This window comes from Rhineura floridana, chromosome 2 (genome assembly GCF_030035675.1).
Source record: "Rhineura floridana isolate rRhiFlo1 chromosome 2, rRhiFlo1.hap2, whole genome shotgun sequence".
In the NCBI taxonomy this organism is placed as follows: Eukaryota; Metazoa; Chordata; class Lepidosauria; order Squamata; family Rhineuridae; genus Rhineura; species Rhineura floridana.
Genome location: NC_084481.1, coordinates 230,806,595 through 230,833,814, shown reverse-complemented (window position 1 = coordinate 230,833,814; position 27,220 = coordinate 230,806,595). Strand labels below are relative to the sequence as shown.

The window sequence follows — 27,220 nt, the reverse complement described above, 5'->3', positions numbered from 1 at the left end:
TTCAGTTCGCCTTATTTTCATTTTAGTGTGGATTTCTCTTAATAGACATATTTTTGTGTGCAGTTTTGCCTAACATGCACATTCTTGCGGACCAGTTTCCTCAAATCGAATGCCTTTGTTTACTCAATTTTTGTGCACACTGTATGCTAAGCTATGCATTTTTGTATGCGTCACTTGACTGGACAGCTGCGCTGGAACATCTGGGGAAGTGTGAATTTCAAAGGATTGCTGTGTTTTGGTTCATGCACTGTTTCAGAAAGTGTGAGTGGGGTAGTTTCACCATTAAATGCAAACTGAATTGAATTTCTTCCCCAATCCTGTCTACCACACCCAAGAAAGCTTTTGAATGTCAAGGGCATAATTTCAGATTTCATCTAGAGCAGCCTTTCCCAACCAGTGTGCCTCCAGGTGTTGTTGGACTACAACTCCCATCAGCCTCAGCCAGCATTGCCAATGGTCAGGAAAGATGGGAATTGTGGTCCAACAACATCTGGTGGCACACTGGTTGGGAAAGGCTGATCTAGAGGTATAGGTTATCTGCGAAGGCGGGGGGAGAGAGGGGGTAGAGTTTTCAGTAGTGAAGTTACATAGAGCCCATTTATATTGTTACCTGGCCCCAGATGGGATGCGCGATATGCCTACTTAAATCAAATTATTTCTCTGGTACTTTCTGTGTGGGGGGAAAAGCATCTCTGATCATCAACAATGCATCTTGATGGAGAATTCCTGCCTGCTGTCAGCCTATTGATTCTTACCTAGAAGGGACGTAATTTCATTTGTAGGATCATAGCATGAGTTCCTAAGGGGAGCTCTTCATCTTCTGTGCCATATGGGCAAAGCCTCTTCTCACCGGTAGGCCTATCAAAAGGAGCTGCCAACATTCCATCACTTTGATCTCTTGGAAAGAGCGCAGATTTGTTTCTAAACGCCACCAGGAAGCAAACTGGTAGCCGGCAGGTGAGATGCAAAGTGGGCTAATCGTGGTTCAAAGTCCCACATTATTGCTGTCGTTTTTACTTTTTTCCAATCTTCAGTTTTTGCTCCCACAAGATGCAGTAATGGCCACCAGCTTGGACGGCTTTAAAAGAAGATTAGACAAATTCATGGAGGACAGGGCTACTAGCGACAATGGCTACTAGCCTGATGGCTGTGCTCTGCCACCCTAGTCAGAGGCAGCATGCTTCTGAAAACCAGTTGCCGGAAGCCTCAGGAGGGGAGAGTGTTCTGGCACTTGGGTCCTGCTTGCGGGCTTCCCCCAGGCACCTGGTTGGCCACTGTGAGAACAGGATGCTGGCCTAGATGGGCCACTGGCCTGATCCAGCAGGCTCTTCTTATGTTCTTACGTTCTTATGTTACTTTGTCTGTAAAGTGTTTTTCCATTTACATCAGCCTTCGCCAGGCTGGTGTCTTCCAGCTGCTTTGGACTACAACTCCCAACAGCTCCAGCGTCACACACCAGCTTGGCGAAAGCTAATTTACACATTTCAAACCTTGTACTGCAAAGCCACTTTAAAAAAAAAAAAGCATTAAAAATAACACATTCTAACAGAAAAGCAGCTGGCGAGCCTCAGAATTGCAAGGGTAAATTGGATACTATTATATATATTATTTATTTATTTGATTTATTATTTTATTTATATCCCGCCCTTCCTCCCAGCAGGAGCCCAGGGTGGCATATATTATTATTTATTATTTATAGAATTATTTATATATTGCTCACTCACATAAATGATCAAGGTGGTGCTCAACATAAAGTATTCTAAAACAATGCAAAATAATCACAAGGATGACTGACTTATCTAAAAAATTAAACAACCGAATAGGCCTCTCGGCATTCAACAACAACAGCAACAACAATGAATTGGCCCTCACCTTGCAGTTGCAATATTTGCACTCAGAGGTGAAGATCCCCCTCAGACATCCAAAGGATACACAAGGAAGCTCATGGGACTTCACAGTCTAGGTTGGCCAACACATGACCCCTCAACATCCCCCCTGCGTTCTTTGAATGTGTGTATGTGTACTGCAGTAACTTGTAACAAACCTGTTTTTGGTCTTATGTGGGTACGGTGTTGTTCTAAGGCTTATGACTGCAATTAACATTTGTGTTGTTGGTTTTCTAGTGAGAAGCTGGATGGAAAAGCTAAAGGATAAGGTAGGGAACTCTTCATTTAGTTTGATTTGTGTTTAAAGACAGCATTGTCTTTTACTTCCAGAAATCAGGGCTCGGGAGTTGTGAAATATTGATTCATGGCTTCTGGTAAGACTCAAAGGCTCCTTCAAGATGAGCATCTGGAAAGAATCCTTTCATGTGTGAAGGATGGTGGGTGTGCTCTTCTGCTCTTTGTAGAAGGAAGCAACCTCAGGTGACTGCTCTATTGACTGCTGGAGTTCTTATGCCTGATGGCCCCATCCTCTGGTCTTTTGCTTCCTGATGGCGCCTTTATCCATCTCCTTCCTGCTTCTCTACACACAGACACGCACACACAGTGATGCTCCTGTAGCATGAGAGCTCCCATAGCTTGAGAGTCACTGGATTTGACCCTCCTCTCTATGTGCAAGCAGAGGGTTTTGAAAGTGTCAGGCTCCTCCATTTGGCTGATCACCGCTAGTCGAAGTAATCCGAAAGACCCTTGAAATTACATGTGACCCTCCCAGTGTTGCTGGACTCCAACTCCCATCTGCCCCAGCCAGCATGGCCAACAGCAAGGGACACTGGGATTTAGAGTCCAGCAACTTCTGAAGGACCACAGGTTTCCTAACTGCGGACGAAGAGCTAATTTGCACTTTATAGTGCCAACGTACCACCCACTGTGTATGTGCAAGTATTCACTATGAGGTATTTATGTATCTATTTATTTTAAAGGTGTGTGTCCCACCTTTCAGCTTAAGCACATCCAAGACTGCTCATCCAAAAAGAGAACAGGTTTATTTTTATGCAACGCCTAAAAGTTAATAACTGTGTGCTGCTGGGAACACTACCAGTTGAGTGGCCCCGCAGAGAACATTCAACCAGGGCACCACCCCCAAAAAGGCCCTACCTCTAATTGCCCACTTGGATGTCAGAAAGCAGTGATTTCTGTTCCTACCTGCATTTGTCACAAATAGCACTATTTCTGTTCCACTGCAGTTCGATTTCTGCCATATACTATCTTACTCATCTTGCTGTCTGCTATTTAATGGAAGTTACATAACTTACGTAACTATTTACCTAACTTAGGCAACTTACATTCATTTCAGTGTAAAGGAAACATCAAAACAACGTAAAAAAAGTCATTCATTCTGTACTGTTTGCAGACTTTAAAATAACAACGCCAATGAATATTGATTGTATTTGCTTGACTGATTTCCATTCCTGACCTCAGATGAACATGCAGTAATTTCTGCTGCCTTTTCCATTTTCATTGGTATTCTCCAACAACCATAGTTGCAACCCAGCCAGAGGGCAGGGCATCCAGAGAAGACAGTGAACGAAACATATATTGCCTAAATATGCAATAAATGTGCAGTGTGTGCCTCAATGTGGGCAAACAAAATACCCAAAGTTTGTAATACTCTCCAAAAGAAACAGGGAGCTAAAAGTAAAACAAAATACGCTCTCAACTTAAAATTAAAACAAAACCGTATAAAGGGATAGGTACCCAGGTGCCAAATGTTGCTGGACTACAGCTCACATCATCCCTGACCATTGGCTGTGCAGGCTGAGACTGATGGAACTGGAGGTGAACAACGTCTGGAGGGTTACAGATTCCTGAAGTCCAGGTTAACGGAACTCTTCATTGTGGCCACACATCCGCACCACCCATTTAAATCACTCTTCTGCAACTTTAAAGAGTCATGGCTTTCCCTAAAGGACCCTGGGAAGTGTAGTTTGTTAAGACTTTCCTCTTCTCCAAGACATTTTAGCATGTGTTTTTAAATTGTTTATTAAAAATGTGTTTTTAAATTTGTACATTTGCTTTTAATGTTTTTAATTGTTGTAAACCGCCCAGAGAGCTTCTATGGGGCGGTATACAAATGTGACAGACAGACAGACAGTGCCAAAGAGTTGTTAGGAGACTCCTTACTGAGCAACAGGTCCCAGAGTTCCCTTGGCAGAGGGATTGATTGTTAAACTATTCTGGGACTTGTAGCTCTGTGAGAGGAATCGGGGTCTCCGAACAGCTCTCTCTACCCGTAGCAAACTACACTCCCCAGGATTCTTTGGGGAAGCCATGACTGTTAAAGTGGTATAACAGAGCTTTAAATGTATGGTGTGGATGTGGCCTGTAACTAAACCGCAGTCCCCAACCCTTTAACGTAAAAAACCTTAAACAAAACTATGCAGGTAAGAAGCCAGCAGGGGTGTGGGGGCTTTCCAGCGTTTTGCACTGCCTGCAGCATGTACGACTATCTGACTGTTGGACAGAAGTCGTGGGTGTGCTCTCGGTGCAATGAGCTCCTGGCTCTCCGGGAACGACTTCATTTCCTTGAGGCCAAGGTGGCTGACCTGGAAAAGCTCAGAGAGGCAGAGAGGTGTGTGGAGGAGGCCTTCAGACACACTATAGCTGTGTCCCACTCCAAGGATGATAGCTCTTCTGCTATCATGGAGAACGATGGTCTCGGGGAAGGAGAGCATCCAGCTGAGGAAGAGGGAAATGATCCCTTAGAAGGGACCCATTCCTTGGGGGATGAGCAGCTGTCCTCTCGTGCCGAGGATATATCTCCAGGGGGTGGAGGGATCCTTGTAGTGGGCAATTCGATCATTAGGAACATAGACAGTGGGGTGTGTGATGGGCGTGTAGACCGCAAGGTGATTTGCCTGCCTGGTGCGAAGGTTGCGGATATCGCCCGTCGTTTAGATAGTTTGGTAGACAGTGCTGGGGAGGAGTCAGTGGTCGTGGTGCACGTTGGCACCAACGACATGGGGAAATGCAGCCATGAGGTCCTGGAAGCAAAATTTAGGTTGCTAGGTAGGATGCTGAAAGCCAGGACCTCCAAGGTGGCTTTCTCTGAAATGCTACCGGTTCCACACGCAGGACCAGCCAGACAGGCACAGCTTTGTAGTCTCAATGCATGGATGAGACGATGGTGTCGGGAGGATGGGATTGGATTTGTTAGGCACTGGGGCATATTTTGGGACAAGCCGGGCCTGTAAAAAAGGGATGGGCTCCACTTGAACCAGAATGGAACCAGACTGCTGGCACTTAAAATTAAAAAGGTGGCAGAGCAGCTTTTAAACTGACTGAGGGGGGAAACCCGACAGGAGCTGAGGAAGGTCCGGTTCGGAATAAACCTCCCCCCTGGGATAAAGACCAAAGAAATGATGAAATTTTAAAAGGGGTAGGCCTAGAAGTAGGCATTGTGAGAGCAGGGGCACAGGATATAAATTCAGAAGAGCAAAATTACCACAGGCCAAACCACAAGTGCCAAAGACACTTGAAGAGAGACACTGCTTACAAGTGCCTGTACGCTAATGCTAGGAGCCTCCGAACCAAGATGGGAGAACTGGAGTGCTTGGTCTTAGAGAAGAGCATTGATATAGTGAGCATAACGGAGACCTGGTGGAATGGAGAAAACCAGTGGGATACGGTTATCCCTGGATATAAACTATATTGGAAGGACAGGGAAGGACGTATCAGTGGCGGAGACGCTCTATACGTGAAAGAAGGCATTGAATCCAGCAAGCTCGAAACCCCAAAAGAGGCGGACTCCTCCACAGAATCATTGTGGATGGTGATACCATGCCCCTGGAGGGATTTAATACTGGGAACGATCTATCGTCCCCCTGATCAAAATGCTCAGGGAGACCTGGAGATGAGATATGAAATTGAGGAAGCATCCAAACTAGGAAATGTGGTAGTAATGGGTGACTTCAACTACCCAGACATAGACTGGCTGCATATGTGTTCCAGTCATGACAAAGAAGCAAAATTTCTAGATATTCTAAATGACTATTCCCTAGACCAGTTGGTCATGGAACCGACCAGAGGGACGGCAACCCTGGACTTAATCCTCAGAGGGGACTGGGACCTGGTGCGAGATGTAAGTGTTGTTGAACCGATTGGGAGCAGTGACCATAGTGCTATTAAATTAAACATACATGTAACTGGCCAATTGGCAAGAAAATCCAACACTGTCACATTTGACTTCAAAAGAGGAAACTTCACAAAAATGAGGGGATTGGTAAAAAGAAAGCTGAAAAACAAAGTCCAGAGGGTCACATCACTCGAAAATGCTTGGAAGTTGTTTAAAAACACTCTATTAGAAGCTCAACTGGAGTGCATACCGCAGATCAGAAAAGGTACTGCCAGGGCCAAGAAGATGCCAGCATGGTTAACGAACAAAGTCAAGGAAGCTCTTAGAGGCAAAAAGTCTTCCTTCAGAAAATGGAAGGCTTGTCCGAATGGAGAAGATAAAAAAGAACACAAACTCTGGCAAAAGAAATGCAAGAAGACAATGAGGGATGCTAAAAAAGAATTTGAGGAGCACATTGCTAAGAACATAAAAACCAACAACAAAAAATTCTATAAATACATTCAAAGCAGGAGACCATCTAGGGAGGCGATTGGACCCTTGGATGATAAGGAAATCAAAAGTGTACTAAAGAACGATAAGGAGATTGCAGAGAAGCTAAATGAATTCTTTGCATCTGTCTTCACAGTGGAAGATATAGGGCAGATCCCTGAACCTGAACTAACATTTGCAGGAAGGGATTCTGAGGAACTGAGACAAATAGTGGTAACGAGAGAGGAAGTTCTAAGCTTAATGGACAATATAAAAACTGACAAATCACCAGGCCCGGTTGGCATCCACCCGAGAGTTCTCAAAGAACTCAAATGTGAAATTGCTGATCTGCTAACTAAAATATGTAACTTGTCCCTTGGGTCCTCCTCCGTGCCTGAGGACTGGAAAGTGGCAAATGTAACGCCAATCTTCAAAAAAGGATCCAGAGGGGATCCCGGAAATTACAGGCCAGTTAGCTTAACTTCTGTCCCTGGAAAACTGGTAGAAAGTATTATTAAAGCTAGATTAACTAAGCACATAGAAGAACAAGCTTTGCTGAAGCAGAGCCAGCATGGCTTCTGCAAGGGAAAGTCCTGTCTCAGTAACCTATTAGAATTCTTTGACAGCGTCAACAAGCATATAGATAGAGGTGATCCAGTGGACATAGTGTACTTAGACTTTCAAAAAGCGTTTGACAAGGTACCTCACCAAAGACTTCTGAGGAAGCTTAGCAGTCATGGAATAAGAGGAGAGGTCCTTTTGTGGATAAGGAATTGGTTAAGAAGCAGAAAGCAGAGAGTAGGAATCAACGGACAGTTCTCCCAATGGAGGGCTGTAGAAAGTGGAGTCCCTCAAGGATCAGTATTGGGACCTGTACTTTTCAACTTGTTCATTAATGACCTAGAATTAGGAGTGAGCAGTGAAGTGGCCAAGTTTGCTGACGACACTAAATTGTTCAGGGTTGTTAAAACAAAAAGGGATTGCGAAGAGCTCCAAAAAGACCTCTCCAAACTGAGTGAATGGGCGGAAAAATGGCAAATGCAATTCAACATAAACAAGTGTAAAATTATGCATATTGGAGCAAAAAATCTTAATTTCACATATACGCCCTTGGGGTCTGAACTGGCAGTGACCGACCAGGAGAGAGACCTCGGGGTTGTAGTGGACAGCACGATGAAAATGTCGACCCAGTGTGCGGCAGCTGTGAAAAAGGCAAATTCCATGCTAGCGATAATTAGGAAAGGTATTGAAAATAAAACAGCCGATATCATAATGCTGTTGTATAAATCTATGGTGCGGCCGCATTTGGAATACTGTGTACAGTTCTGGTCTCCTCATCTCAAAAAGGATATTATAGAGTTGGAAAAGGTTCAGAAGAGGGCAACCAGAATGATCAAGGGGATGGAGCGACTCCCTTACGAGGAAAGGTTGCAGCATTTGGGGCTTTTTAGTTTAGAGAAAAGGCGGATCAGAGGAGACATGATAGAAGTGTATAAAATTATGCATGGCATTGAGAAAGTGGATAGAGAAAAGTTCTTCTCCCTCTCTCATAATACTAGAACTCGTGGACATTCAAAGAAGCTGAATGTTGGAAGATTCAGGACAGACAAACGGAAGTACTTCTTTACTCAGAGCATAGTTAAACTATGGAATTTGCTCCCACAAGATGCAGTAATGGCCACCAGCTTGGACGGCTTTAGAAGAAGATTAGACAAATTCATGGAGGACAGGGCTATCAATGGCTACTAGCCATGATGGCTGTGCTGTGCCACCCTAGTCAGAGGCAGCATGCTTCTGAAAACCAGTTGCCGGAAGCCTCAGGAGGGGAGAGTGTTCTTGCACTCGGGTCCTGCTTGCGGGCTTCCCCCAGGCACCTGGTTGGCCACTGTGAGAACAGGATGCTGGACTAGATGGGCCACTGGCCTGATCCAGCAGGCTCTTCTTATGTCCTTATGTTCTTAATGCAGCAAAACAAAACTCACATACGAGACCTTTTCAGTAACAAAAGGAATGTGAACCAATTGGTGAAACATACAGGTCCTGTCTTTACCAGGAAACTGAGAGAGAAGAGGTGGAATTAATTATCTCCTAATCTCGTAGTAAAAACAGTGTAGCGATGCGTGTAACATTATGTCACTGTCCGCTGAGCCCCAAAGGGCAGCAAATCCTTAAGGCATTATATTTCCTCTGTAACCTCTCTCAGAAGGTATCGCAATTTATACGAGCCAATTCATAAACGGAATCTGGCACCTGAGAAGCACGAGCTCCAGGAAACAAATAGCTCAGCAGCAGAGCATCTGCTCTGCATGCAGAAGGTCCCACGTTCAATCCCTGGCATCTCCAGGTAGGCTGGGAGTGTCCCCTGTCTGAAACCTTGGGGAGCCTCTGCCAGTCAGTGAAGACAGTATTAAACTAGATGGACCAATGGCCTGACTCCTGCGTTCAATGTGCCAAAACAGTGTGGTTGCCTGAAACCTGCCCGGTGTGTGCCTTTTGTGTGCGTGGAGACCTGTCTCGTCTGGTCAAGTAGAAGTGATGCACAAAGAGAGTTTGCTGGGCTCTGAACGCACCTTCAGAAATTAACTGGACAGGTGAACACACGAGCCCTCACCCACTTTGCTCTTTGCTTTCGCCCTCATTCGCTCGCTGCTGCCCCCCCCCCGCCACTACTTGTTCCATAAATTAACAAAGCTCTGTGTAGGCAAGCACCCAATCATTTGCAGGGCAGTGCGCTAATTTTCTCTAGATGGAGAAGGAGGAGGAGGCAGCAGGCAGAGAGAGAGATTTGATTTGCTGGTACGTTCGTCAGTTAAGCCAGTTGGCAATGCATCTGAAGAGTGCTCTGGGAGACCCCTTTATATATCGACACCTGCTTTTTCCTTAAGCGTTCCCTGCTGCTTTAGTGTATGAATTGCCTGAAAAAATCAGTAAAAAATGTACCGGATGCTTGTTTGCAAATGGGGAGGAGAGGTCGTCAAGCCACACTCATCTGGGATTACTTAGGGCATTTCTGCCTCTGTGACATGCAGCAGCATCTAGTGGCTCCATGTCAGTAGGGCTGTGCAATCCGCTCTGGGTTTTAATCTGAACCACTGACATGGAGCCGCCACTTGTTACATTCCCTTCTGCTTTCTCTCTCTCGCTGCTCCTTACCTTCTACCAGCCAGTATTGACTTAATTGATGTTCTTTTTACAAAAACATCTGAAGACTCATTTATTTCACCAAGCCTTTGTCTAATTTATTTTTTGGCCATCTTCTCTCATTTTTAGTTTTGATTTTAGTTTTATTTCTGGTGCTTTTGTGCACTATATTAGATTGTAAGCCTGTCGGGGCAAGGCCTTGTCTTTTTTTTGCTCTATATTGTGCAGTTTCACATCTTTCTTGAGTGTTGAACTCTGATAATGACTCTTGCTTGTTTATTTATGTATGTATTTATTTACTGTATTTGTACCCCACTCTTCAGCCAAAAAAGGCTCCCAGAGTGGCTTACATTACATTAGTTAATACAAGACAGTCCCTGCCCGCAGGCTTACAATCTAAAAAACACAACACACAAGGGGAAAGGTGCAGGGAGGGAAGAGGAAAAAAGCAATCTCGGACACTGAATCTTGAATAGCAGCTCTTACAGTGATCAGCTATCCTAGAAACACTTCAGGGCCAGGAGGTGCCTGATTTATTTATTTATTTATTAAATTTATATACCGCCCGACTAGCAATAGCTCTCTGGGCGGTGAACATAAAACAGCATAAAAATACAATAAATAACAAAACAATACTAAAATACAAGCAACAATCCAACACAATAAACATTTTTAAAATTAAATCAGTGTAATTTAAAATGCTTCAGAGAATAGGAAGGTTTTGACCTGGCGCCGGAAGGAGAGCAGAGTCGGCGCCAGGCGTACTTCCTCAGGGAGACTGTTCCATAGTTCGGGGGCCACCACTGAGAAGGCCCTAGATCTTGTCATCACCCTCCGGGCCTCCCTGTGAGTTGGAACCCGGAGGAGGGCCTTCGTAGCAGAACGTAGTACACAGGCCGGTTCATATCGGAAGAGGCGTTCCGCAAGGTATCGTGGTCCCGCACCGTATAAGGCTTTATAGGTTAATACCAACACTTTGAATCTAGCCCGGAAACATATTGGCAACCAGTGCAAGCTGGCCAGAACAGGTGTTATATGCTCGGACCGCTTGGTCCTTGTCAGCAATCTGGCCGCCGCATTTTGCACTAGTTGTAGCTTCCGAACTGTCTTCAAAGGTAGCCCTACGTAAAGCGCATTACAGTAATCCAAACGTGAGGTTACCAGAGCATGTACCACTGATGTAAGGTCCTCTTTACTCAAATAGGGACGTAGCTGGGCTACCAACCGAAGTTGGTAAAACGCATTCCTAACCACCGAGGCTACTTGAGCCTCAAGTGAGAGGGAAGAGTCTAAAAAGACTCCCAGACTACGAACCCGGTCCTTTAGGGGGAGTGTAACCCCATCCAGGACAGGGTATATATCCACCATCCGATCAGAGAACCCGTCCACCAACAGCATCTCAGTCTTGTCTGGATTGAGCTTCAGTTTGTTAACTCTCATCCAGTCCATTGTTGAGGCCAGGCAACGGTTCAGCAAATCGACAGCCTCACCTGAAGAAGATGAAAAGGAGAAGTAGAGCTGCGTGTCATCAGCATACTGATGACAACGCACTCCAAAACTCCTGATGACCTCTCCCAACGGCTTCATGTAGATATTAAAAAGCAGGGGGGACAAAACTGACCCCTGCGGGACCCCATATTGGAGAGCCCGCGGTGTCGAGCAATGTTCCCCAAGCACTACCTTCTGGAGACGACCCGCCAAGTAGGAGCGGAACCACTGCCAAGCAGTACCTCCAACTCCCAACTCCGCGAGCCTCTCCAGAAGGATACCATGGTCGATGGTATCAAAAGCCGCTGAGAGATCAAGGAGAATCAACAGAGTTACACTCCCTCTGTCTCTTTCCCGACATAGGTCATCGTACAGGGCGACCAAGGCTGTCTCAGTGCCAAAACCGGGCCTAAAACCCGATTGAAATGGATCTAGATAATCAGTTTCATCCAATAGCGCCTGGAGCTGGCCAGCAACCACCCGTTCCAAGACCTTGCCCAGGAATGGAACATTCGCCACTGGCCTGTAGCTGTTAAAATTGTCTGGGTCCAAGGAAGGCTTTTTCAGGAGTGGTCTCACCACTGCCTCTTTCAGACAGCCCGGGACCACTCCCTCTCGTAAAGAGGCATTTATCACTTCCTCAGGAGGTGCCTGATGGAGTTGGTCTGTCGGCAAAGCTGGTGGAATGGACCCTGCCTCTGATTGCTCCCACTGAGGCAGCCTGATGGAATGGCCACTGCCAGGTGACAGTTGAGCGACAGGAGGTCTGATGGGTTGTTGTCTGAATGAAGAATAGAGGGCTGTGTGTGGAAACTAGCCGACTGGAAAAGGGGAAAGGTACTCTGATTGCTCCGCCCACTTTTGCCTCTGCCCCCACCCACCACTGACATGTGGCCCTCAAAACATTGCCTAGAAGGAGATGCGGCTCTTGGGCTGAAAAATCTTCCCTGCCTCTGTTATTTATCATTGGTTGTTAACAGTGTTGAATAATCACACTTGAGCTGGTAGCCTCCTCAGTATTCCTGCAGCATTTTTCTTTCTCTTGCAGGCAGGCTACATGTCTGGGATGCTGGTGCCAGTGGGGGTTGGCATCGCCGGGGCCCTTTTCATCTTGGGCGCTCTCTACAGCATAAAGATTATGAACCGCCGGCGCAGAAACGGCTTCAAGAGGCACAAGCGAAAGGTCGGTGCCCCCCTGAAAGCCCTGTGGAGTTGCTCCCCCTCCCCTGTGAGCAATTGTGGCTCATAAAAAGAGCCACCCTGTCGTTCCGATCAATGGGGGGCGGGCAGCGCAGTGCTATGAGTTGTCCACAGGGGCTGGATGTGTACATGTGATGTCTATTTGTGGCAAAAACAAAATAAAACTATACATCCCGGCAATCCAGATTGCATCCAAATCAAACAAAAAGGTGAATCCCACAAGGTGTATAAATTAGGCAGCCAGAAGAAATGTCCAAATGTAATTTGTTCTGCAGTTTTAAAACTCTTTTGCACGGTGAAGTAAGCCTCATTGAGCCTAAAGGGACTTACTCCCAGGTAAGTGTGTCTAGCAAGGGAACCTGTGGCCATCTAGATGTTGTTGAACTCCCATCAGCCCCAGCCAGCACAGGGAATGTTCAGGGATGATTGGGGAGTTGTATTCCACCAACACCTGGAGGGCCTCAGATGGTCCCTATCCTTGGCGTATAGGATTGCACCCTCTGCTGTCCCAGGGATGCTGCTTTCTGGCCCATTTCAGTGATCAGGACTGAATCCTCAGCCCTTAAATTCTGTAGCTGTAGCCCAAACATAAGGTGAATTCTGAGACCTCAATACCAGCACAATCCTAGATATGTTTATTCGGGAGTAAGCCCAGCTGTGCTCATTGCAGCTTTCTTCTTAGTGCTGGGGTTGCCAATCTTTTGGGGCCAGTGGGCACATTTGGAATTTTGAGATAGTGCTCTTGATGGAGAACCCTTTAAAGGGCCCTGGCCCCAAGCAATTTGGGCCCTTAAAAATTAATGCAGGAAAAATGGATTTCTTTCCCTTAGTCACACATAGCAGGCATTAAAAACAGGCCTGCGTGTATGGAAAGCAGAAAAAGGGTTACGCTCACCCTGCTACAAAATTCCTGAGCATCTTCCGGTGCCAAATGGCTAATCCATGACCGCAGATAATTAATCTGATATTGTTCTGAATAAATGTGTACAATCTCTTAATGAATATATTTTTTATATAAAAAGTGAGAACAATGCTCAGGAATTTTGTAGCAGGGTGAGCTTAACCCGTTTTCTGCTTTCCGTACATGCAGGCCTGTTTTTAATGTCTGCTGTGTGTGACTAGGGGAAAGAAATCCATTTTTCCTTCATTAATTTTCAAGGGCCCAAATTGCTTGGGGCCAGGGCCCCTTAAGGGGTTCTCCATCACTCGGCACTGGTCGCAAAATGGCTGCGTGGCATGACGGCTTCAATGTAGGACAGGCTGACCCAGCACAAACAGGAACTGAATAGGAAGAGCAAACAGTCTCTTGGGTATTGTGGATTTTTGAAGGTGATATTTACTGAGACCTTTTGCGGGTGCCACTGGCGGTAATGTCGGGCACACTGGTGCCCACGGGCATCACATTGGCAACCCCTGCCTTGATACGTTTGCTTTAGGATTGCAATCTAAATTAACCGGGTTTAGCTAGCTGGCATGAATTAGCAAATTAATGGATTCGTTGGGTGTCATTTAGTCTACTTCTGCCACTCTTCAGGCCTTGGCGATGAGCTCTCTGAAGGAGCCGACTTTGGTCCTCTAGCAGGCCTGCCCGAACCTCAGCCCAGTTTATCAACACTTCCTTTAGAGGAGAAATGTGCCGATGCACCAGGCAGGATGTTTTGGGGAAAGGTGGGAAAGCAAGTGAAAGAAAGGAGGTTGTATTCGCTGTCGCTGATGTTTTTCCCTGTCTCTGTCTGTCTGCCTTCCATTCTCCCACCCCACCCCAGCAGAGGGAATTCAACAGCATGCAAGACCGAGTGATGCTTTTAGCGGATAGCTCCGAAGATGAATTTTGAATCAGACTGCAGTGCCACATCCTGCTCTCCAGGGACTTAATTTTTTTTCTTTTTTGGCAAAGGGTGGTGTGCAAGTATGAAGTGTTTCTGCTGTGGCACCACGGCTGCCAGTCCACAGGGCAGTGGTGATTTTACACAACCTGGCCCTGAAAGAAAACACCCAGCTAACAGCATGCTGCAGTCTAAGTGTAATGCACTTTTAAAAAATATATATATATGGTAGCGCACCTTCATTTCCATGCACTGCACATCATCTGAATGCAAAATAGGCAATGATGGCAGGCCGAGATAGGCTGGATGACAATAATAGTCCTTAGGTTTTTAATTTTTATTTCAGCAGATAGCAATCAAGCTGTCATCTTTCTGGTTAAAGTCTCTTGAGAGGATACTCTTCGACCCAGATAACTGCTACCTAACTCTCACTGGGGATTGACTTCCAAAAGTGTTGCTTTACCTGAGCTGGAGTTCACAGTTTCACAAATTGCCTGCTCTGTTTAATTGATGAAGTGCCAACCTCAAGCAGGCCACCTCATCAGCCGGGTAGTAATATGTAAAGTACCACACTATAATATGTAGAGTATGTTACACTTAGGGCCCAAACTAGACATTTATGTGGGTGACAGTCGACTTTTTTCTTTCTTAAGCTGCAAAGCAGCTTCAGAGGTTGCAGTTAGGAGATAGGAAGATAGAAAACTGCCTCGTACTGAGTCAGATCATTGGTGCATCTAGCTGAGTATTGTCAACACTGACTGGCAGTGGCTCTCCAGGGTTTCACATGGGCGTCTTCTCCCAACCCTACCTGGAGATGCCAAGGATTTAACGTGGGACCTTCTGCATGTAAAGCAGATGTTCTGCCAGTGAGCTACAGCCCTTCCCCAATTCCTCCCAATTGGGAGCAGAAGAGTGTGGGAGGAAGCTGGGCTACTTAACCCCTTTCCTTCCTGCAAAGCTTTCTGCTTTTCTCCCTCCCTTCTGCTGCTTTTTCACCTGTGGATGAAAAGATGCAGGCCCTCTGCATCTTTTTCCTTGCCAAGAGAAAAGCAGCTGGGGGGTGCTTTATGATTTTGAGTGGACAAATGGCAGGAAGGGTCAGGGTCAAGCATCCCCTCCTCCTGGCACTGTTCCTCTGCTTAAGCTGGCAGCCTCCTACAGCCCATTGGGAGATTTCTCTTGCATTTCCAATGTAACATTTGGTCGGCCTTCTAAGCATTCTGACTTACATTTGGAGAGCTTCTGATCCTAAGGAACAACTGACCAATTGTTATATGGGAGTTTTCTCCATTTTGCATATCAAGTACGTGGGGATCCGATTCTGACAGGGAGCATGGTAGGGTCAAAGGGGTTCCCTACGTGATGGTTCTCATCTGTTGCAGCTATTCAGTTTCTTTTTTAAAAAAAGAACAAGAATATGGTGTCAAACTGCATGACAAATACCACATCGCGTTTGGCCTTGAGGCTTCAGTCCCATGCAATCTGATTAACCTTGTTCAGCTTGAAGAGACATACATGGGATTGGGTCGCTGCAAGGGCCTCACGTGCATGGATGTCCATCATTTGATCATTATTCAGCCCTCACCACCAGGAAATGTCTGAATTGTCTACACTGTTGTGTTTTTTTTGAAGTGCAATGGAAGTTGTTGGCAGTCCTTGATCGCAGAGGGTTCACACCTTCAAGTCATCCCTTAGTGCTGTGGTCATCAAGTGATGAAAATGTCTGCATGAATTAGCTCTAAATCAGGGGTGGGGAACTCCCTTGGCCTGGTGGGCGACATCTTTATTTCAGCTTTGACAGGTGGGCAGGGCCATCCACCTGTCAGTCATCTGCTGTCATGTGACTGATAGGTGGGTGTGCTCTTGGAAGGAAGAGGCTGTGGGTGCCAGTCACAAAATGGCTGCCCATGGGGGGAGCGTGGCATAACACAAAATGGCTGCCACATCTCAAAGAGCAGAGAAAGAGCCAGGATCACAAAAGCATGTGGGCAGGCCCTCCCCACATCAGCCACCTCTGTCAAGGAAAAAAAAAGTCACCTCACAGGGAAAACCTCTTTGTCCCTCTCCTCTGTTCAGAATGGAAAGGTGGATGGGCATCCAGTCCTGGTATCCAATGAAATGTGGGCATGTTTAAGGGGGTGCGTTCTGTGTAAGAGAGGGTGAGCCAGTGCGAGCAGGAACCGAGCGGGAAGAGCAGACAGCCTCTCATGCGTTGTGGGTTTTTGAGGGGATGTTGGCTGAGACCTCTTGCAGGCGTTCCAGCGGATCCTGGTAAGTGCCCGTGGATGCCACATTGGCAAATCCTGGATTGCACGGACTGGCATTGGTTCTCTAGGGTTCAGAGAGCTTATCCCTACCTTACCTGGAGATGCCAAGGATTGAACCTGGGGCCTTCTGCGTGCCAGCAGATGCTCTGGCCTATCCTTCCTGCTGGGTTGAGAATGAGATCCTTGTTCATACCTTCTGCCACAACAACAGACGTCTGTAGGAGCCAATCAGCATGAAAGGGGAGAGTGTTAGCTACCGAGAAAAGTCTTCTCAGCTGACTCACCTTTCCCTCTGATTGGCTCCAATCAGCAGGAAAGGACAAGGAAGCAGGGTAGAAGACTCTTCTCAATAGCTAACACACTCCCCTTCCATGCTAATTAGCTCATAGGATGCTGGAGACAGAGGGATTCTCCATAGGGCCTTGGACTCGCCACTTTTGTCAGCCACTGTTTCCTCACCTCTGTGACAGGAATTGTAGCAACCTACCTCACAGGGTTGTTGTGAGGGCAAATAATAAAGCTTGTACAGCACTTGGCAAATGGAAAGTGCTCGATAAGAAATGCAAAACATAATAAATGGATTTAAGTGTCACTTGTGGACGAGGACAAAGAAAGGGATGTGAGATCTGAATGTATGTATGGGATGCCACACCAGTATTCCCAGCAGCAACTGGTTACCTGGTAGCACTAATGATAAGCATCAATCAGCCCTGGTGAGCAGGCAATGGGTGTGGGAAAGGAGCAAGGTGGTCTCTCTTCTGGGAGATACTTCCATTCCTCTGGCGTGGCCTTGGGAAACCTTTGGAGGCTCAGTTAGGGAACCTCTGGCCTTCTGAATGCTGTTGGACCCCAACTCCCATCAGCCATAGATAGCATCGCCAATGGTCAGAGATGATGGGAGTTGTAGTCCAATAGCATCTGAAAGGCCATAGATTCCCCGTACCTGTTGACAAGGAAACATTTGTTCTGCCCAAGAGATAGGCAACCTGTGACCCTCCAGCTGTTATTGGACTCCAACTCCCATCAGTCCCCAGCCAGCTTGACTAATGGCCAAGAATGATGGGAGTTGTAGTCCAGCCTCATCCGAAGGCAGGGCCAGCACCAGGCATGATTGGGCCCTTGGTAACCAGCCTTCCCCCAGGCCCCACACACCCTGCCTACCTTTCCCGTTGCCTCATGTGAATGCCTGTGCATGCCTACCGTCAACCAAGATGGTGATGGGAACTTCCCTAAGGGGTTCATGCCCCTGCTGCCATCTTATTATTATGGTTTATTATTATTATTAATTGTATTTATATACCGCCCCGTAGCCGAAGCTCTTTGGGCGGTTTACAACAAATGTGATGGCACGCATGAGAGCCATGCTACCTCCACCACCATCTTGGTTGATGGTAGGTATGCACATGCAACATGCACAGCATTCATAGCAGCAGGAGAGGTAGGTGGGGCATAAGTGTGGGCTTATTGAAGCCCACACGGTCTGTATCGGGGGGTGCCTGGGAGCTCATCTGATCTGTAGCAGCACTGAGATTTGAATGGGAACACGGAACAGGAGTTCTACCCTTCCACCCTAAGGAGGCCCCCCTCTGGGCTGCAGGGCCCCTCGGCCAGTGCCCAGTGTGCCCGTTGTCTGGTGCTGGCCCTGTCTGGAGGGCCACAGGTTTCCTGCACCTCCTTAAAGGCATAAATCAAAGGCTTGTTACTTCTGACCTGCAGATTCTAACACGGTTTCCGTGTGTGTGTGTGTGTAGGGGGCACTTGGGAGGTCCTTTAAAAAAGTATAAAAATGTGGCAGGAGAAGAATCTATTCCCTTCCTTCTGTTTACAACCCCCTCAGAAAGTGTTCATGGCTGCCTTGTTTCTGTCCCTCCAGGTGACTGACAGATTGGGAGCTGCTGCTGTTCAGGCAGAACCAACGGTTTGCAAAATGGAAAGAGGAGGGCTCTGAGAAGTAAACTACTCTGGGAACCAATTTTGTTCCTGGGAAAAGAAAGCAAGGAACAGCAAAGAAGTGTGGTGGGTGGTGGCAGCGGTCCTGCGTGTTGACTTTGAAGTATTGGTTTTGACATTTCAGTGAAGGAAACTTCCTTACCAAGGCAGTTCTATGGTCCAAACTAAAGCCAGGCCAGACTGGTGGAATTTTGTGTGGGCGTCCTCTGCAACGGGTAATCACAGCACATTAGTGGTGGATTTATAGTGGACCATCCACACATCATTCCAATTTATTTGTTGTAAATACAACGAATGGTGCTTCCCCAATGTTGCCACTGGAGATGGATCTGTCAGTTTTGGATCTCTCACCTTCTCACTTTTCCAATCTTAAATTCAGTTCTCCACATTGCTGTAGCAATTGGCCATTTATTCATTTTTTAAAAAAACTCATGAAAATTCACCATCAGTGCAAATTTCTCCTAATAAACACATTTTTGTATGCAGTTTTGACTAATCTGGTCAGTGCTGGAAGCAGCATCTCCGAATATAATGCATTTTTGTATGTTATTTTCATGGATATATTCATTTTTATGCGCACTTTCCCCCCAATGTATGCATTTTTGTAAACACTGGAGAACTGCATCACAAAATTCAGATAAGTGCAAATTTCAAAGGGCGTCTGTGTTTAGTTTCTCGTTTTCTTTTGGTAAGTGCACATTTGATAGCTCTGGTTTTCAGTGTGCACTGAATTGAATTCCTCATCACATTATTGCTTTCTGGAGAAGCACTCTTGTGCAGCGCAACAAACGCGGGAGAAGCACCCCCACTGAAACATTTGTAAGGCCACTAACCGATGAAAAACAAAGCAGCGGGCTCAAACAGCATTGAAACTGGGATCATGTATAACTGCCCCAATACCATCATCAGCACAAATCATCCTGAATGCACAATAAAAAAGATGTCCGGAGGAGTGTCTAATAGACACATTAAATGCATCTTTGCAATTTACGAGCAGCTGAAAAATATGCAAATAGCAGCTGCTGACTGCAAAAGGGAGGAAAGGATTAACTCCTCTGCTGTGTCCAAATAATTATCAGGAAAACACACACCCCCAGGTGAATGTTGTAAAGATGCATTTAATGTCTAATTTGGCCCTTGGACGTTTATTTCCTCGAGCGCTGCATTTGTGCTCAATGATGCCTGCAGTTACAACAGATGTCCATCAAGAGGAGCTAGGCAAAACACTGCAGACCGCAGGACCTTGCCGGTGCCCTCTCCTATGTGAGGGGGTTTGTACTGATCAGCTGCCACAGACTCTGGGGAAGATGCACTACTTTTCATATAACCTAGCTTTCTTCCAAGGAGCTCAAAGCAATGTACGTAGTCCTCCCACTCTCCCCATTGTATCCTCACAACAGCCCTGTAAGGTAGGTTAGGTCACAGGCAAAAGAGCTCTAGTGAGATTCATGGCCAAGTGGGGATGTGAGCCTGGTTTTCCCAGTCCTAGGTCAGAGGTAGGATACTTTTTGTAGCCTGAGGGTCAGAGCTTGGAAGATTACTTTTAAAAAGTAATAAGTTACAGTTACATGGCCCAAAAAAGTAATTACCGTTACAATTACAATTGCTCTGAAAGTAGCTGATTACTTTTCCTCCAAAGTAATGACTACAATTACATTTCAGTTACTTTTTTAAATAAAAGCCTCCAAGGTGCTGGCCTTGGCTGCTGCACATCTAAGTAGCCTAAAACAACATTAAAACAACACATACAGAGGTAGTAGAATAATTGTTTTTATTCATAAGATAGCAATGGTGGTCTCTCCGCTGGTAAGGGTGGTGGGGAGGGAGGCTGAGGCCACTACTCAAATCTTTGCTCATCAAACCAAGGGCAACCCCCCCTTCAGCCAGCAAGCATAATCTCTCTCATTTAACCACCTCCCAGACCCTGCCCTGCCCCCAACTAAGGGACACTCACTCAAGCAAACATTTTCCCCTGAGATGCAAAAAAGTTAAAATACTGCAAATGCAGCACAGTAGCCAGAGAGGGTGGTGGAGGCCACTTTGTGTGCCAAGTGCAAACACAGTATTCACACACACAACATACACACACACACACACACATTGTCATCTTTCACCTCCACAGTTCTTTATCTTCATTCTGCTGCTGCCTCCTCCTCCTTTATCCATGTTCTTGACCTCCAGATCCTTTTTCCCTCCACTCCATTCTTCACCACCACTATCAGTTTTAAAAAATAATTGTTTTCTCCACTCCACCCCGTCTCACTCTCCGCCTCCTCCCTTGTCGCCTCCTGCCCATCCATAGAGCATGAGGAAAGAGCGACACTGCACAGAAGCCCAGTTTGAGGCACATGATTTTCATCCACAAATCAGAGGAGCAGAAGACGTTCCCTGCTCCCCCCCCAAGTAATGCCCAAAAGTAATTCTGGAAGTGTTACAATTACTCCACAAAAATAGTAAAATTACTCCTAGTTCTATTACAATCAACATGTAAAGGAATTACCCACTCGTTACTCAGAAAAGTAATGAATTACAAGTAATTCGTTACTTGTGACTAGTTACTTCCAAGCTCTGCTGAGGGTTGTATTTCCTCCTGGGGAGCTTTCTAGGGGGCACATGGCAGTGGGGGATGTAGCTTAAGGTAAAGGTGGACAGGGCAATGTTTCTGATTTTTACCTTTGCAGAGTAGGCTACATTCTAGCCACACAAAAGTCAGAAAGTTGCCTTACACAAACATAGAGGGCCTTCTCTGTGGCGGCCCCTAAGCATTGGAACTCCCTCCCCACCAAGGTGCTTCTGGCCACTTCATTGTACAACCTTTGGTGAATGCGGAAGACGGAGCTCTTTACCCTGACCTTTGACACCTGAGATGTATATTTTTAGGACCCACCCTATTTTCTGTGATGCTGTTTAGGCTGCGTTTAACTGTTTTTAATTATGTGTTTTAAAATGGTTGTAACCTGGGACCTTTGGGTGAAGGGTGGGTAATTTAATAATAATAATAATAATTTAATAATAATAATAATAACAACAACAATAATACACTCTACTCATTTGAGCTTTGCACATACCATGGACTGCAAAAAAGACAAATAATTGGGTGTTAGAACAAACTAAACCAAGATTATCGCTAGGAGCAAAAATGATAAAACTGAGGTTATCATACTTTGGACACATCATGAGAAGACGATTCACTACAAAGACAATAATTCTGGGAAAAACAGAAGGGAGAAGAAAAAGAAGAAGACCAAACAAGAGATGGATTGATTCCATCAAGGAAGCCACAGACCTGAACTTACAAGATCTGAACAGGGTGGTTCATGACAGATGCTACTGAAGGTCATTGATTCATAGGGTCGCCATAAGTCATAGTCAATTTGGAGGCACATAACAACAACAACAGAACAAATTAAACCAGAACTGTCCCTAGAAGATAAAATGATGAAACTCAGGTTATCATACTTTGGACACATCATGAGAAGACATGATTCACTAGAAAAGACAATTATGCTGGGAAAAACAGAAGGGAGTAGAAAAAGAGGAAGGCCAAACAAGAGATGGATTGATTCCATCAAAGTAGCCACAGACCTGAACTTACAAGATCTGAACAGGGTGGTTCACGACAGATGCTCTTGGAGGTCACTGATGCATAGGGTCGCCATAAGTCGTAAATGACTTGAAGGCACATAACAACAATAACAATAATCATCCAAGCAAGCAAAAGGCGTTATTGCAGTTAAAGGCAAAAGTGTTTGAGGGTGCAGAGAAGGGCAAGTGAGGGCTGTTACCTAGGAAGGGGGCATGGCCTGGGCAGAGTTTTGAGGACGTGATACAAAGGCCTGGAGGGCTACATTTGGCCAAACAGGTCCATTTCCCACTCCCCTCCTAGGTCAACACTAAGCACTACACTACACCGAACCAGCTGCTAATTGTTTTGCTGCAGGTTTCCAAAATCAGAAACAGATTTCCCTCCTCTGCAGGGAAGTGAGATAGTTTTGAAAACAGCCACTCACTGGCAAGGCAGGCTTAATCAAATAAAGCAAGGCTGCCCGTTTCATTACATAAATCGCTCTAAATCTAATGGAGGCGCACGAGATAAAGGGCTTGAGAATCCGACAGCCGGAGAGGATTGAATTCTCTGTAAAGGTGAAAAAGGCTGGCCATTGGCCAGGAAAGCGAGACCACAGAGTGAGAGAGACTGCAATGCAGGGAGTCCAAAGTCCAAGAAGCCCACTGATCAATGGGAGGCTCCGGTGGCTCGCTTTTTTTCAGAGGGTGATGGTGGGATGTCAAAAAAGATCAACACCCATGGTGCGGGTGTGCACACTCGTGTCACCTGCGGAAAATACATTCTGCTGATTTTTCCAAGACTTCAAAAACCTGCCAAGTCTCATTTGAGCGAAGGCAGCAGCAGGACAGAAGAACGATGTATCTCCACTAGCTGAGTGGGACCCATGGCCCTCATGTGGCCATCTGGACTGCCCACTCTTGCTTGTCCACACTGGCCACTGGGAATCACTTCCTTGTCTTTGTGTGTGTGTGTGTGTGTGTGAGAGAGAGAGAGAAAGATTTGTGTGTGCACGCACACACCACAATCTATGCCAGCCCTTGCCAACCTGTTGCCCTGCAGATGTTTTGGACTACAAGACCTATCATCCTCAGCCAGTATGACTGTGCTCCCATCAGCCCCAGCATCATAGGGTGGTGCTGGAAGGGGCGGATGTGTGTTGTAGTCCAAAACATCTGCAAGGCACCAGGTCGGTGAAGGATGATCTGCGCAGTGTCGCAAGGTCTGCTCACTGTTGACTCTGGTCCTTAGCTCCACTGGTCTTCAAGCTCCAACAGAGAGAAATGCAGCTCTCAACAGAAAAGGGGTCCCCCAGTTCGGTGGGGTAGTGATCATTATCAAAGTGAAGGACCTCAGCGTGATAGTTCCTACAGCCACACCCTCAAGGAGCATCCAAGGATGGAGACAGCCATGATGATCCTCTTGACGTGGATATGCATAACTGCATATTAGACACTCCCTCCAAAGAACAGCAGTACCTAGCATAACACCCAGTTTATATCCTACATATTGTTACCTAGCAGTACGCTCCTTCATTGTTCATAGAATCATAGAGTTAGAAGGGGCCTATAGAGTTGGATTGATTCCATCAAGGAAGCCACAGACCTGAACTTACAAGATCTGAACAGGGTGGTTCATGACAGATGCTCTTGGAGGTCATAAGAACATAAGAGCCTGCTGGATCAGGCCAGTGGCCCATCTAGTCCAGCATCCTGTTCTCACAGTGGCCAACCAGGTGCCTGGGGGAAGCCCGCAAGCAGGACCCGAGTGCAAGAACACTCTCCCCTCCTGAGGCTTCCGGCAACTGGTTTTCAGAAGCATGCTGCCTCTGACTAGGGTGGCACAGCACAGCCATCATGGCTAGTAGCCATTGATAGCCCTGTCCTCCATGAATTTGTCTAATCTTCTTTTAAAGCCGTCCAAGCTGGTGGCCATTACTGCATCTTGTGGGAGCAAATTCCATAGTTTAACTATGCGCTGAGTAAAGAAGTACTTCCTTTTGTCTGTCCTGAATCTTCCAACATTCAGCTTCTTTGAATGTCCGCGAGTTCTAATATTATGAGAGAGGGAGAAGAACTTTTCTCTATCCACTTTCTCAATGCCATGCATAATTTTATACACTTCTATCATGTCTCCTCTGACCCGCCTTTTCTCTAAACTAAAAAGCCCCAAATGCTGCAACCTTTCCTCGTAAGGGAGTCGCTCCATCCCCTTGATCATTCTGGTTGCCCTCTTCTGAACCTTTTCCAACTCTAGAATATCCTTTTTGAGATGAGGCGACCAGAACTGTACACAGTATTCCAAATGCGGCCGCACCATAGATTTATACAACGGCATTATGATATCGGTTGTTTTATTTTCAATACCTTTCCTAATTATCGCTAGCATGGAATTTGCCTTTTTCACAGCTGCCGCACACTGGGTCGACATTTTCATCGTGCTGTCCACTACAACCCCGAGGTCTCTCTCCTGGTCGGTCACCGCCCGTTCAGACCCCATGAGCGTATATGTGAAATTCAGATTTTTTGCTCCAATATGCATAATTTTACACTTGTTTATATTGAATTGCATTTGCCATTTTTCCGCCCATTCACTCAGTTTGGAGAGATCTTTTTGGAGCTCTTCACAATCCCTTTTTGTTTTAACAACCCTGAACAATTTAGTGTCGTCAGCAAACTTGGCCACTTCACTGCTCACTCCTAATTCTAGGTCATTAATGAACAAGTTGAAAAGTACAGGTCCCAATACCGATCCTTGAGGGACTCCACTTTCTACAGCCCTCCATTGGGAGAACTGTCCGTTTATTCCTACTCTCTGCTTTCTGCTTCTTAACCAATTCCTTATCCACAAGAGGACCTCTCCTCTTATTCCATGACTGCTAAGGTTCCTCAGAAGTCTTTGATGAGGTACCTTGTCAAACGCTTTTTGAAAGTCTAAGTACACTATGTCCACTGGATCACCTCTATCTATATGCTTGTTGACGCTGTCAAAGAATTCTAATAGGTTACTGAGACAGGACTATCCCTTGCAGAAGCCATGCTGGCTCTGCTTCAGCAAAGCTTGTTCTTCTATGTGCTTAGTTAATCTAGCTTTAATAATACTTTCTACCAGTTTTCCAGGGACAGAAGTTAAGCTAACTGGCCTGTAATTTCCGGGATCCCCTCTGGATCCCTTTTTGAAGATTGGCGTTACATTTGCCACTTTCCAGTCCTCAGGCACGGAGGAGGACCCGAGGGACAAGTTACATATTTTAGTTAGCAGATCAGCAATTTCACATTTGAGTTCTTTGAGAACTCTCGGCTGGATGCCATCCGGGCCCGGTGATTTGTCAGTTTTTATATTGTCCATTAAGCTTAGAACTTCCTCTCTCGTTACCACTATTTGTCTCAGTTCCTCAGAATCCCTTCCTGCAAATGTTAGTTCAGGTTCAGGGATCTGCCCTATATCTTCCACTGTGAAGACAGATGCAAAGAATTCATTTAGCTTCTCTGCAATCTCCTTATCGTTCTTTAGTACACCTTTGACTCCCTTATCATCCAAGGGTCCAATTGTCTCCCTAGATGGTCTCCTGCTTTGAATGTATTTATAGAATTTTTTGTTGTTGGTTTTTATGTTCTTAGCAATGTGCTCTTCAAATTCTTTTTTAGCATCCCTTATTGTCTTCTTGCATTTCTTTTGCCAGAGTTTATGTTCTTTTTTATTTTCTTCATTTGGACAAGACTTCCATTTTCTGAAGGAAGACTTTTTGCCTCTAAGAGCTTCCTTGACTTTGCTCGTTAACCATGCTGGCATCTTCTTGGCCCTGGCGGTACCTTTTCTGATCTGCGGTATGCACTCCAGTTGAGCTTCTAATATAGTGTTTTTAAACAACTTCCAAGCATTTTCGAGTGATGTGACCCTCTGGAATTTGTTTTTCAGCTTTCTTTTTACCAATCCCCTCATTTTTGTGAAGTTTCCTCTTTTGAAGTCAAATGTGACCGTGTTGGATTTTCTTGGCAATTGGCCAGTTACATGTATGTTTAATTTAATAGCACTGTGGTCACTGCTCCCAATCGGTGCAACAACACTTACATCTCGCACCAGGTCCTGGTCCCCACAGAGGATTAAGTCCAGTGTTGCCGTCCCTCTGGTCGGTTCCATGACCAACTGGTCTAGGGAATAGTCATTTAGAATATCTAGAAACTTTGCTTCTTTGTCATGACTGGAACACATATGCGGCCAGTCTATGTCCGGGTAGTTGAAGTCACCCATTACTACCACATTTCCTAGTTTGGATGCTTCCTCAATTTCATATCTCATCTCAAGGTCTCCCTGAGCATTTTGCACCTGGCACCTGGTTGGCCACTGTGAGAACAGGATGCTGGACTAGATGGGCCACTGGCCTGATCCAGCAGGCTCTTCTTATGTTCTTATGTTCTTATGGAGGACAGGGCTATCAATGGCTACTAGCTGTGATGGCTGTGCTCTGCCACCCTAGTCAGAGGCAGCATGCTTCTGAAAACCAGTTGCTGGAAGCCTCAGGAGGGGAGAGTGTTCTTGCACTCGGGTCCTGCTTGTGGGCTTCCCCCAGGCACCTGGTTGGCCACTGTGAGAACAGGATGCTGGACTAGATGAGCCACTGGCCTGATCCAGCAGGCTCTTCTTATGTTCTTATGTTCTTAAAGCATACCTGACAGGTGGCTGTCCAGCTGCCTCTTGAAGGCCTCTAGTGTTGGAGAGCTCATCACCTCCCCAGGTAATTGGTTCCATTGTCAACTGCTCTAATGCTCACAGTGTTCTCTTTGCTAAGTTGTGTTACAAACTTGAAAGCATCATTGTCCATTCACTTTCCAGAACAAGGGGGTCCCATCAATTACCCTGAAAAAAAAAGTCCTGGAACTGCCTCTGCGTTCTCCCTTCACTGCACAACTCTTTCCCACCCCTGTCTAGACCAAAAGCAGCAGTGCCTCCATATTGGGCTTCTTTCAGTGCTTTAAAAATGAATCATCCATCTACAGTAAAGGTTGTAGTTGGCAGACTGCCCTTTTGTACTTTGGCTAAGAGTAGTTTTATGCATGAGACTTAAATTGCTCTCTTGTGCTGATGACGTTGATTATTATGCATTACCAGCCCTTCACCCTGAGGTTCCAGGGCAGGTTACAATTTTTTTTAAATGCATCCTTAAAAAAAAAACTTCCAGTCACAAAAATTGGGTGGGTCCTAAAAATATACATGTAAATAATATGAATGTTTTTGAATGTTGGAACTCTAGGCGTTATGCAAAACAGATGAGAGGTGTTTGGGATGTGAGGACACAC

The 27,220-nt window shown here is 45.9% G+C and overlaps 1 protein-coding gene across 4 annotated transcripts in view; it reads left to right on the top strand.

Annotated features, from left to right (window-relative positions):
- The window catches only part of ARMH4 (armadillo like helical domain containing 4), an 86,822-nt gene extending 68,023 nt beyond the window's left edge, over positions 1-18,799 (top strand). Inside the window, exons 5-7 of one of the 4 annotated variants that reach the window (XM_061612497.1) lie at positions 2,124-2,155; positions 12,164-12,298; positions 18,282-18,799. In XM_061612497.1, coding sequence (XP_061468481.1) covers positions 2,124-2,155; positions 12,164-12,298; positions 18,282-18,356 — 242 coding nt within the window. In that variant the 3' untranslated portion in view covers positions 18,357-18,799. Of the gene's footprint in view, positions 1-2,123; positions 2,156-12,163; positions 12,299-14,081; positions 17,033-18,281 lie in introns of those variants that run through there. The other 3 variants (XM_061612493.1, XM_061612495.1, XM_061612494.1) reach the window with 3 other exon arrangements.
- The last annotated feature ends 8,421 nt before the right edge of the window (positions 18,800-27,220 follow it).